Below are 13718 nucleotides of genomic sequence, written 5' to 3'. Positions count from 1 at the left end.
AAACTAATGCTAACCTAAGAGGAAGCAACAAATCTTCTATTGCTATAGTAAGAGAAATAGAAATGTTGGTAACTAGAACATGTTGGAAATCAAGTAGAGGGTATATTGATAGCATAATTTGTAACTTATTTATGAGCATGTTTAGGATCTATAAACTCTACCTTGTTTTCCTCTTAGCAAGAGCTAAAAACTTGTGGTCTAGTACTTTGATCTAAAGCTACAACTCATCCAATTGAAGTAGAATATTTTGATATGCTTCATTTCTCTTCACCATGAATTTTCCAATGGTAGTTTCGACTTTCTACAACAATTCCATTTGTTTTGTAATACTTGATGTCCACACTCCTCATATTCTTTGTGTCTAGAACATATGGTCCTATAGCTTCCTCAATTTTAGCATTTGATATGAACCCTTGCTCTCGTCTTGCCTCTTCCTCTGTTGAATCCATCTTGACTCAAGCCTCATGTGGAATTCATACCCATAAAAATTCTTTGGCTAATTCAATTCCTTGCTAAGCATAGGAAATGAGTTTCCTACACAGTCCTCATCGCCGCCGAAATCTTGGTACATTGTGAGCCATGTCTTGGAGCCTAAGAAGAGTAAATTCTAGAGGGGCCAAAGAAGAATGGAAGATGCTAAGACCCACACACCCTAGTGAATCATACACCATTTGTAGGTTGAACCTTATACATGTGATTTTAGCTAAGGACCTGTTGTGATAGAGGGAATCGAGACCAAGGGCACTAAGCACCCCTTAGTTGAAGGGAACTTGTAACCATGACTCCCACAAAGAAAACAACTAGAGACAGAATAAAATGAAAATCATAAGCCACTGAACAAAAGCTATACTACCACATGTGGATATCAACAATGCCGTGAAAAATTAGCTTGAAAGGCCTATCTAATTAGCCCATCATGTTGTTGGCTAATCATACCAAAGAGATGTCACCTAAGGATCTAGCGCTGATAGAATATTGGGCAATTTTCCATCATGTGAGAAAACCCTATGTTAATAATTCCCCAATTGATTGCACCTATTTTTGTTGATGCTTACATACTATGGAAGAATGGACTCGAGGTGTCAAATATCTCCTTTCTCTTGTGCGTGTGGTTCAAAACCATTACAACAAAATGCTCATTAAAATCTCATCATGCCATTTGTGAGTATTAAAGTTAGGTGAAAAAGATATCAATCATTCCCCAAACCACTTGAACTAAACCCAATTGAAATATTAATATTGCATTATTAAAATATCAATTACATTATATAACATGGAATCATTCCTAAACTACATGTAATTTCCCCAAATCTTAATCACTTCTAAACTACTTATAGCTACACCAAATCTACTCGCTTTCGTCAAATATATACAATTGGTTTGTTCTCATGTCATCATTTTTAAAAAAACATACCAACAAGTTCCTTACACTTCCTAGAATGTCCCTATGAGAACGCTATCAATCTACCAAGTTCTTTATTGTAAATTTATACAAAAACTACTAAATTTTCTTCTCGGTTGTTCCATAATAATGCTCCATAGGACAAGATTGAATATTGCTCCTCACCCTCCCCTCAGGGTAGACATGTTGAAAAAATTCAATATTAATCTAATGACAAAGGAAATTTAAAACTAAATAAGAAACCAGTTTAAAACTAAATAAGAAACCAATCTCAAAAAGGCAGAATAGGACACATACTTGACTCCTCTTAGCTTTTGCATCATTACTATTAATCTCAACATTAGTAACATCCAGTTTGTAGAGAATAACAACCTTATTCTTTTAGCCAATACTAATGCACCTCTCAGCCTATTATAAACCATAAAATATAATACGTCCATGATTCAGCCTCATAAAACATAATACGTCCATGATTCAGCCTCAGCCGAACGTCTTGCAGGTCTGCTTAGTGAAGCCTAACCGATTCTCCTCTCTGTCATACAATATATAAAAATTCTGTTGCTGATAATTTCCCAAGATCACAGCTGGTCCATTGTCAACTTCCGAAACATCACTTGAGCTAATCATTGTTAAGCAGATGTTATCAAAACTGATAAAATAACTGAAATAGTTAGCAACAGGCAGCACCATATCTGAGGCACCCTTGAAATGGAATGCAAACTCAGGCAACAGAACATTATCTACACCAGAGATATTGTAACAGAGTCCCATACCAGTCCTAGCTTCAACTTCACTAGCTCTGCTGTATCCCATCTGAGAAGCAAACCCAGCTGCAATCTTCTCATAGATTTTCGGGTTAAAGACAGTGAAAGTAGTTCCTGAATCTATGATGGTTCCTCCATTGCCTTTGGTGTCGAATGCCAGTAACTCAGAAGGCAGCTTCAAGCGTTTTCCCCCAATACTGACACCTTCCAGACCAATGTAATACAGTGAGCCATATGCAGAAGAAAGTGCTCTGGAATTGATTAGAAAGGGAGTGTAATTCAAAGGGATGTCACTGGGGAGCGCCTTGTCACCAAGAACTAATAGGGTTTTCTTGTTCTCCTCATCAAAGCGGTGGCTCTGAAGGCAATACCCAAATCTATCTTTCCCAATTATGTGTTGCTGCTTAAGCTGAGAGGGCATAGACAGAGCTCCCCTGCCAAATCCTGCAATTCCAGAAGGTTCATCCATTGCAAGTATCGAACATCCCACAACGAAATTCCTAACTGCTCGCCCTTTGTCTTCCACTGGTAAAGTTAAGGTCTCCGAGAGGAGTAGCCCCGCTGTGCTTCCGCTACCATACTGAATCACATATGCCGGACAAGGGTTCTGAGAGCATTTCTGGGCGGAGCTCTGTGAACAATTCCCACACAGGTCCTCCGTGCTTTCACCGTAAAATTTTTTGCAGTTTGGATCATCGCAAGCTAGAAGCTCGCGAGACGAGGACATCCTCGGAAGAAACAGCCCATTGGAATTAGTGCTGTTTGCAGGGCAGTCCATACAAGTATAATTTTGTGTGCAGGGCACCCACACGACATCACTGCCGGTGTCCATGAGAAGCGAGAGATCCTGTGGAGGAGTGCCGAGGGAGAATTTGATTGAATATCCTCCGTAGCTGCGAGCGTACAGAGACTCCGACATGCTTTTTCTATTTCCCACCCGGGCACGATGGGTCCCAAGCTTCAGTGCCCGGGCTCGATTCCTGCTCGCTTCCACGGTCCTGGCGAGTTTCTGGTACTCTTCGTCATCCTGCAAAAGTCCTGCATGGAGATCAGACTTTTCATGTGTGTGAAGTATGATGACTATCCCAACACTCACTCCGCACACTGTTACGGAGATTTGGAGAAGCAGGAGGAGGAATGAGATGATCAGATTGCAGGCCGACATTTTGAGAATGTTGCAGGAAGCTGAAAATGAATAATGGGCATTCAGATCTGTGTGATATTAATCGGCAAATCACTTATGATAAAGGTAGTGAATCAATACATTAAAAAAAAATCCCCATTTTATTTTCATGTTTAATATTTTCTCTAAATCATAATTGGCTACTTGTAATTTTTTTAAAATAATGATTAATTATTTAATATATAATTTGTATCAATAATACAACACCATATAAATGAAGATAATCATTATAAAAAGAGAAAGAACTCCACTCATTTGTTCACTGGTTCATATTTTTTTGAAAAATAATCTGTATTTTCTTGATAATATTTGGAAGGGGGATTTGGATTTCTCATTTATATATATATATATATATATAAATTCAATAAAATGAATTTTTATTCAAATTAATTCTGGTCCTTTTGATAAAATTTGGAAGGATGATTTCGATTTCTAATTTCTATTTAAATTCATATACATACCTCTTTTAATCTAATTTGATTAATTTTTATATAAAATAATTTTATTTTTTTCTTCAAACTTATATACATATTTAAAATAAAATGAATTAATTTTTATTTAGATTTATATATACGTATATTTAAAACAAACTCATCATTAATAAAATTAAAACTTTTTATTTTTAACTTAAATAAATACCTTTTTAAAATAAACTCATATTTAAATTCACATTTAAATTTTTATTTTTAACTTAAATGAATACCCTTTTAAAATAAACTTTTTATTTAAATTCACATTTAGATTTAAATGTGTATAAAACAAAGCCATCATTCCTGACATCTTAAAAACTTGTATTCAAATTTATATATACATATTTTTAAAACAATTCTATCAAGTTCACATAATATATCTTTAAAATTAACCTAATCAACTTTTAATTCTGGCTCACATGTACATAAATCTAAAAAAATCACCATTCTTTATAAACTTAAAAACAAAACTATATCTAAAAAAATTAGTTTTAATTTCAACTCCTACTCAAACTCACATGTATCAACTTCCATTCAAACTAACATGCACATATATCTAAAACCCAATCTAACTAACCAACCTTTATTCAAATTCATACGTATTTATATTTAGAATTAACTTAAACATTCTTAGACAAATGATATTGTCGAAGTGATTTTAAAACCCCATACAATTTTTAATTTTTACTATTTTATATATATATATATATATATAATAATTTTCACAAAGTTTAATTAGAAACATTTTGTTCAAAAATTCAAAATTGTTTAAAATTAAAATTGATAGACATCTTCCTTATCTCTCATTTTATGCAGTAAAGTAAGATCAATACATTTTTTGTTTCCTCAAAAAAAAAATATTCACTAGACTAAACAAAAAAGCCAAAAGCTAAAAAAAACATTTATTTATCTAAAACCCGAGGGGATAAGTTAAAATGGAAATTCATGGATTCCTATTCAACATTGTTAACTAGTTCATAAATACGAAAAGATCCAACATAAAGGGACTAAGATTCCTTAGAAATCTCATTTTCTTTTGTGTTTAGCTCCTAGAGCACATGGTTGAAAGGTGGTCATTTAGAGGAGAGCACTGCTTATTGAATATCCTAGAGAAAGGGTTGGCGAAACACATTTTCTATTTAGATATTCTTTTTCATCCAACGAGTAACAAACTTCTAGTATTTGAGCGGTTGTAGATTTTTAATTCCTTCCAATGAAGCTATTGAGAGAAGGGTTTTTAGAGAGATGATTTTTATACTATGTTTAACCTTTTTCCAAGAGTAATGAATGCGCATAACATGGATCTAATTCATAAGTATAACAAGGAGTATGACCTTTGGATGCTCCATCAAAGAATCCCCATATCATTCTAGAATTGAGAGAAGTAATGGCTAGAAACTAGGGCTTCGAATGTTCTGGGATGTCTTGAAATCATTGCTGAATTTAATTATATATCCAACAAAGATCTTAGTAAGAATATCCAAGGATTTTAAAATGTTGGAGTTGTGTTCCTATCATATCTTGTAGATCGGAAAGAAAATAATAGCGTCAAATTGATTAATAGAGAAATCAATAATCTAGCTCTTCATAGAGTCTTCTAGAAAACCTTTTCCCACTCAACACATAGCTTAAGCTCCACTTCTTCCATCTTAAGGACCAACAATGAATAAAGGTAGAAAATGAAGATGTGTGAGATATTTTCTTCTAAATGTTTACATAATGGGAATCTAATGGTGCCTATCCACTCTCTTTTTCAAAAAAATTTCCTAAGACAAGATTGTTTTGTTTAGAGCTAACCATATATTAATTTGGAATTTTAGTGGAGCTTCTACTTTCTAGAGAATACTCCACCATCACTTAAATTCACCATCAAATTATGTTTTAGATTGTTATAAACTAGTTTAATGTGATATCAAGATGTCACATGCACACATTGTATCCTTTCATTAAAGAGAAATTTCATTTAAAACAATTTTTTTTTTATCACATTTCATGTGGTCATATTTACAGGGAAAGAAATACTATTACAGACTCATCTAAAGTAAGTGCTTCGCATAATATGGGCATTTGAAGATCGTGTAGTAGATATATGGATAAATATATGAATATTTTCACACGCCTTTCATAGAAGTCCAAGACCTCAATGCATAATTGTTACAATGAATTTTTTTTTTTAATATTTTCCAATGATTATAGTCCCATATCATTGGGAGTTGATCTATATGAATGGATGTTTTTTTCACATGGATATCAGTGATGGACTATAATGTATTTTGGACAATATAAATGGCATACTAGTCTTGTTTGTCTTTTGATCATGGTGGGTTGTAACACGATTTTTGAAGTGCACCTAAGTGCAATACAAGATGTAATTTTATATTTTTAATGAAAGTTGTGACTTTTTCTTCGGGAAAAAAATGGGCTAACCTAACTTTTTCATATAATCACTACCTCTAGGATTCTTTTACCATACTATCTAATCCTTACCATCCTCCCTAAGATGAATAAAATTGGAGACTAGGAGGTTGATATAATTGTCCCATTTTGCCGCTTCTTGATCAAATATATCTGGATCATAAGAAGATTTCTATCTAGCTCTGTCCCACAATTGAGGATGTTTTGCTTTAACATTAGCCAAAAGTAAGTGACTATATTGGTGAAAGCTGTTAAGAATGTAGGGTGAAAGGAGAAAATTGTCACTTGCACCTAACCACAGGTCCCAACACAATTTCACCTTTTTATTATTTTCCACATGCCACACTATGCAATTTCCTACCATCAAGAAGGTAGCATGACCGAACCTTTTCACTATTTTCTGGGTTGCGTGTACTGATTTTTTTTTATATATTATTTTATGGAGGTATTTCGATTTCAATAATCACCCTTAGAAGGAAAAATTATGCATGAGTCTTCGTAAATTGTACATTGCCAAAACCTTATCAAACATATTTTTTTTACCCCAACCACTCAAACTCTTAGTGAAAGCCACTAATAAGATATGTATTTGATTTGATCAACAAAATATTTTAAATTTATTTTTAAACATCTAAATATTCAAACAACAATGTTATATTAACTTTTTAAAAATGTTATGTTTTTATTTATTTGAATTATTAATAATATTATATTTTTTTTCAAGTAATCAAATATTTTGAATTTCATATACTCCAATTTCTAATACTACCCATAGTGATGTTGAAAATTCATTTTCAGACAGAAATGCATCTCGACCCAAAACCCTTCCCTATAAAGACATGATTTGATAGGTCATGGAACACTTAAACATTGCAGACAGGAAATTCATGAAAAATAATGATACAGTCATCGCCACTTTTAGCGGAAGTGATTTCAGTACAATGTACCATTTGCCACCATTGTTATGTAAAAATGACAAACTGTTCTTGGACAAATTCATGAGAAACATTGATCATGCATCGAAACCTATAAAGGAATGGAGGAGGGACCCTAATCAGCATAAGAATGAGGAACATGACATATATGAAGTATATTCCCTCATACGACCTTATTTTCAAGTTGCTGCCATGGTATGTAGACTATTTGCTTATCCTAATACTCAGAAATTCCCATATCAATGGACTTGACTGATTGATGTTGCTTCAGAAGGATATATATTAGACTCGGGAAATATTTTATCTAATAACTTATCCACTAACATTCCAAAATTTAGGAAAAAGCATACAGTTTCAGAAAATGCAATTCCTCCTTTTTATATGAGTGCCTATGTAATGGATGCTCTATGCTACAATATGGATTTTTAATCCATGGGATGGAAATGTACCTTAGCGGACCCGTACCCAACTCCTATTCATATATACCATAGTATCCTCTGCGATTCCAAATACCATCCCCATTTCTATAAAATCTATCAGGGTGTCATGTTGCCTGTTCATCAAATTATTTTTAATAAGGGAGCTCCTAGGATTTCCTCTGAAGAGGAGATCGACTTGATCAGGGTTGGGAATTGGTTTGGTGAGGAGTTTTTACCTACATCTGGGTCTTTGGTAGTCTGGCTAATCAACATGTTTTTCCCCTATATGTCCCTAACAAACTACTGGCCCATGAGATAACATACCATACGTAGGTAATGGAATTTGTAAAGTATTGAAAGCATACAATAAGAAAGTATGGCCTACCTTTCCTTTTCATTGTGGTATGTGTTAGCGCTTGAGATTTCACCCTAGGCTGAGGAAGGTAAACCTTCAAGGCAACATCAAACCATTTCACCTCGTAGCTAGCCCTACGGGGTATGAGAAGGCTCTCTCCGGTCAATCTCAGTAAAATATTCAATGAACAAAGATGACCAATACAGTGACACTGATATTAGGCTAGTAAACTGATAAGGAGGGTTGATTTAAAATTTTTGGGGTTTTTGGTGGCAATTGAAGGGAGTGCAATTCAGGGTGTGGGGATTGAGCTCAGTTTTTGCAGGTGGGTCTTTGGGGCAAGGTAGGAGTTTGTGCTGATGCCTTAAGCTGAGATGGATGATCAAGGAAGAAAGAGAGGGAGCTAAAGAGGGCAAACAATGACTTTGAATCCTCTTTAGACAGTGGAAAACATAAATATTAAACAAAATTGAAAGCTGAGCATGGCATGCATGAATTCAAACTTTATCACTTCTTTTGTTTAATTAGCAGCAATAGAATAAGAGATGGAACACATAAACACACTTACAATGACAAGTAGGAAACACACCATCAACACAATAATCCACAAGAATCCACAATGATGTCTGCAAAACCCTGGCCTTCCTTTTTCTCAAATTGCAGAGATACAAGTAAAATATACAATAGAGCTTCTCCCTCCAGAGTCCAACCATGAAAATGAGCAAGAGAAGGCATAATATAGATGATCTAACTCCTTTCCCCACCTCTAGGGGTCGAGCTCAGCTTCCTAGGAGCTGTTTCAACTAATTCTAAACTGAGCACTAGATAATAGGCAGTCAAAACAACTTGCCACTAAAACTTAGGTAATCTATCCATGCATTAAATATTCACTATTTACATCAAAGAAACTTCTAGAAGTGTCAAAGGAGAGTAAATGTATCCAAGTGCTATGAAAATTACACAAAAATCCATCATTTACATGCCTCAAAAGTCAACCAAAGTAAAAACAGTGTTTTGTTGGCCGAACTGGTCAAAACAGTGAAATTTCCCTGAGTGGTCGCGCCCCTCACTTTGACTGGTCACGCGCATTGACAACTCTGTTTGAGGGCCTTCCCGGTGTCCAAATTAGGTGCAAGATAGCTCATTGGAAGGTATGTGAGTCTAATTTCCAACCCCACTGGAATTTCTGCATTTGGAGTTGATTTGACCCCTCCAAAGTCATTTCTCCCAAGGCAGCTTTCTGCAACTCAAAAAAGGGGCAGAAAGTCAAAATTTGCATGTATTTTGAGCTTTTGGAAGCCCAAATCTTCATAAAATCTGAAACCCATCCATAGGCAAGTGTATTTTTGCATGACAATTCCAAAAATGTAGAGTTTTCCCCGTTCTGAGCTTTCCCCATGACTGGTCGCGCGCGGGGTGAGACCACTCAAATGGCCAAAACCTGTAAAATTCCCAAAAATGCTAAAATGCCTCAAAACTCTCAAAATTTCTTGGGCTCCTCTCTTTTATGATGACCACCTTTGCCTCCCCTACGAGGCCTCCGCTGTACCTCGATCTCTGTGGAAGAAGACCGGTCATCACCTTGCTCATAGGTTTCAGTGGTTGACATGGTGCTTTTGAGCAAAGTGAAGCAAATAGATAGAGTAAACTGTTGCCCTTGCCTGCAAAAATGCTGAGAAGTATGCTGTTTTCAAGGGGAAAAAATCATAAGGGAAATGTTAGGGGAGGGATTTTTAATAAGGAATGGGAAAATATGTAAAAACAGGGATTTTTAAGGGATAATTCACAAAATGTCAAACATATCATCTCATCTTCCATCATTAGGAAATCATTTGCAAAGAAATACTTTATTAGGGAAAATACGTATGATAGTCATCAAGGGAAAGGACATGCATTTGCAACAGGAGTATAGGACAGCATAGATAGCTTGCTCCTTTGAGTTTTTTGTTTTTTCAATGTACATCATAAGGTAAACAGTGTTTTTCAAAGGATTTTATGTACATTTAGTCATAGGGGAACAAGGCTTCTTTTACATCTTGTCATTAGGGAAAAGGGATCTTAATTGAACAGGATTTTAAGGAAGGGGTAGAGAGGAAAACAGGGCTTGGTTTTGGGGAGACACAACAATATTATTTTGTAAACAATATTTACAGCAATATGTCCATTTTATACATATACACAGCTGCATTTTTCTTGTTTTTGCTATGGATATGCAACAGCAGTGTGTCTTCTATTTTCCAATGACTATGCACAGCAACATCTTTTTTTTTTATTTGGTCATTTTGCCATATTATTGCTCTTTTCTCTTTTTACATAACATTTTTTATCCTTGCTGTTGTTCATTTATTTTCCTTGCCGTGTGGAGGGTATTAGGGTTTGGGTAGAATACATGAAAGGGTATTAGGGTTTTGTAAAGGGATTTGGGGGAGGGATAGGGTTTTAGGAATTTTGGGATGAGAGATTTAGTTTTTATTGAAAATGAGATAAGATATAAACATATTATGACATTTGTGAATTTAATAGGAAACAAGGAGGGAATAAATAGGGATTTAAAGCCTTGAAAAAACATCAACCCTAGCATAATGCCTACATGAACAAGCAATCACCCAAATCCATTTCTCCTTACATTTCTTGGTGATAAACATATATATGCAAGCCCATCATTTCATGTTTCAAGCATTCAAACGCACTAGAAGACCCTACCTCGATCAGTTGAGCAAGAAAGAGGACGATTTAGTCGATTTGGAGTGGTTCTGTAGAAGACAGCTTGAGTGGTCGCGCCCCTGCTCTGAGTGGTCGCGCCCCTGCTCTGAGTGGTCGCGCCCTGCCTGAGTGGTCGCGCCCTTTAGAAAAATACACTGCAGAGGGGTCGCTGAGTGGTCGCGCCCCACCCAACTGGTCGCGCACTGAGCCTGAGTGGTCGCGCCCCTGAGAATGACTCCAACTTTCTGCAAATCGCCTCTTTTGACCTCTCACTCGTTTTTGCAAGCTCTCAAATGCATAATGAGGCTGTTTAGAGGGAAATTTACTCTTTATAGGCCCAATTTGAAAAAATTAACTTACCAAACCCACTTTCTAATGTTTTTGTTTTGACATTCACTTTTAACACTGTTTTGAGTTCACTTTGTCCTAAATTTGATCTTTTGAGGGCTTTAACTCCGTTCTTTTTGCAGGTTGACCGTCTGATGGACTCTGGCGAGGAGACCAGGGTTATTGCCGGCATGTTGAAGAATTTTGAAAATTTTCCTTATTTTTTGCAAATTTCACATGACCTTGGGTTTAAAAACAGGGTTTTTAAATCCAAGGTATAAATGAGCTGTACCTGATGAAAAATATCAATGGAACATATTAACATACCTCCTTCCGGCTTGCTGGGGACTATTAGACCTCTGACTCATGACCTTGCAGTGATTTTTGACCAAAACCCTAGAACTAAGACTTGGGACTTCAAGACAAAAATAAACAAGTGTAACACAAGCTCATTAAATGATATGACCTGATCCAGCAAAGCCAAGAAGGGAACAAGGACCAGCTCCTCCATCAGTTTTATGGCATGCCTAACGGGATGCAAAACTGATATCGATGAGACACCTACTTATGCATATGCAAAGAGTTTTTGATCACCGATGGAGGGCATCATGACCGACACTAACATTGGCTCCAATGGGGATGGTAGCTCCTTGGAGGTGCCAAGAACCCTAGACCTCTGGGAGAGCAGACCAGTGCCTTACTCATTGGGCAATGGAGTCATAAACTCAAGCTGAAATGCATGACTGAAAACTGACACAAACTAACTTAACAACAAGACTAAAAATTGACTCATAAAGGACTTATGACTCAACTAGAAACTGACTCGATACTTAAACACAACCGACAAACTGAAAATGATGCTCAAAGTGGAGCTTATTCATCACAACCTACTCTAACAGTTTCATTCATCACCTGATTAAGTGAAATGAAACAACCAATGCAACCAAGTAAGTATCCCGTCTGCTGTTCGAATTCTCCACAAGTGTTCGCTTATGAACAACAAGAGAGAACTACTGAAAGGCAACTCTGATGGCAACTTAGAAACAGATCCGTTGAATGATACGAACTCTCTATCTGCCTCCAAAAACACTGCATAAGGATCTTGAAATTCAAGCTCACTGGAACTTAGCTCATCCAATGGATTATTTCTCTTTTCCTCATGCCATGCATGCAAACTTTGATCTGAGCCTTGTGATGAGACCCCTGCTGAAAATGACGAAGAAACTGGCTGCCAGATCAAATTCATATCAGCACATTTTTCAAGCTCACATGTAGTCAATGGAGACAGATTTTGACTGCAAAACTCATCCAAAACATCAGCTATGGGATCATGAAAAAATTGAAAAGACTGCTGCAATGTATCCATTGAAGATGTATGACATCCTTCTAGCTGTTCATCTTTTTCTTGAGAGATTTTACGAAGATTCTTCCTAATAAACTGAAATGTTTCGAAACAAAAGGGAATAGAATCTTGTTGCATCATCAAATCATGTATTTCGGCTGCTATACCTTCATCTGTAATCTGACCTTCAATTTCATTTGGTGGCTGCAAATCTGATGCTACAGGCTGCTCAAGAATTTTGTTATCTGTCTCATCCTCAACATTAAATGATTTACTATGCAATCTACCCTTCAAAAACTGAATTGATTCAAAACAAAATGGTACAAAGTCACCTTGAATCATTAAATCATGTGTGTCCACTTCCAAGTCTTCAGCTGCAACTTGACAATCAATGGCTTTCGGGGGTTGCAAATCTGAATATGAGAAGTCTTGAACAAAATTTTCATTGCTCTCAAGATGGTCCAAATCAAGACTTGTTGACATTTGATTTCTGATTGCATGGTAGTTATCTCTGATGAACTGAATTGAATCAAAACAAAAAGGTAAAGATCCTTCACTTACTTCAAAATTTGCTGCACTTTCCTCATCAATGTCATAGCTGATATTTGATGACTGAACATTGTATTCAAGCTGCTGAAAATGAACTTCCTCCTCCCACAAACTAGCTGCTGATTTGTCTGCAAGATTAGCTTCTGTTTGGAGAACATAATCATCATCATACTGATTATAATGAGGCAAATCATCACTATAAAACACATCATCAAGCATGCATGTCATATTAACAGATCTCCCTTCTCCAAGATGATTAATAAGACAATCATCATCAGATCTATAACAATTGGTATCAGAAAGAAAATGATTTGAATCAGCAACATGTTCTTCTTCAATCAGCGAGCCATGAACATCATAATCATTCCTTGTGTTGATCTTTTGCATCATATCTTCTACTGCACTTACCAAAACGTCAAGCTTTACCTCTAGAGATTCGACCGGATCTATGTTTTTCATCTCTTCTTCCTTCATCCTTGCCCTTCGGATCAACAAATGAGCCTCTACACTTACTGCACTGTTTTGCATCTCGTGAAGTGTTGCAATATCCCTTTCTCTCAGCTGAAACTCCATCTCCGGATCAAAGGCACCCGGATAGTGCAAGAGAGCAGATCTAGGAGTAGGCCTTATATCAGCCGGCATCGAATAATAAACTTGGTTAAATCTGGCTGAAAACTGTTGTACTGTCTCCCCAGGTAGTCTTTTTAGCTGGTTATACTCTTCTACAATCAAGAAAAGGTTCTGCCCGATCATCCACCTATCGAGAAAAACTTTGACGAACTGCTGGAAATCTGAGATGCTTGCATCAGGCAGGGTTTTGAACCAACTCTTAACTTCAGCTTGCAAAGAAAGAG

The 13718-nt window shown here is 36.1% G+C and overlaps 2 protein-coding genes across 2 annotated transcripts in view; both read right to left on the bottom strand.

Annotated features, from left to right (window-relative positions):
- Positions 1-1604: 1604 nt before the first annotated feature.
- On the bottom strand, positions 1605-3398 carry LOC149243161 (putative aspartyl protease At4g16563). The gene has a single exon (XM_089374444.1). It carries the CDS (start codon positions 3329-3331, stop codon positions 1883-1885), a length of 1449 nt encoding a protein of 482 aa, XP_089230570.1. The 5' UTR covers positions 3332-3398; the 3' UTR covers positions 1605-1882.
- Positions 1605-13718, bottom strand: part of LOC149243160 (putative aspartyl protease At4g16563) — a 34018-nt gene continuing 21904 nt past the window's right edge. Inside the window, exon 2 of the mRNA XM_089374445.1 lies at positions 1605-1735. The gene's annotated coding sequence lies outside the window, so the exon portion shown is untranslated. The remainder of the gene's footprint in view (positions 1736-13718) is intronic.

Source organism: Pinus tabuliformis, chromosome 8 (assembly GCF_031772625.1).
Source record: "Pinus tabuliformis cultivar Carrire ecotype Pingquan chromosome 8, CPIR1, whole genome shotgun sequence".
NCBI classification, from domain to species: domain Eukaryota; kingdom Viridiplantae; phylum Streptophyta; class Pinopsida; order Pinales; family Pinaceae; genus Pinus; species Pinus tabuliformis.
The sequence above is the reverse complement of the archived record's forward strand: the minus strand, read 5'-3'. Positions and strand labels throughout refer to the sequence as shown.

Coding starts and splice junctions, on each gene's coding strand:
- LOC149243161 (XM_089374444.1), bottom strand. CDS start 3,331: ATGTCGGCCTGCAATCTGATCATCTCATTCCTCCTCCTGCTTCTCCAA.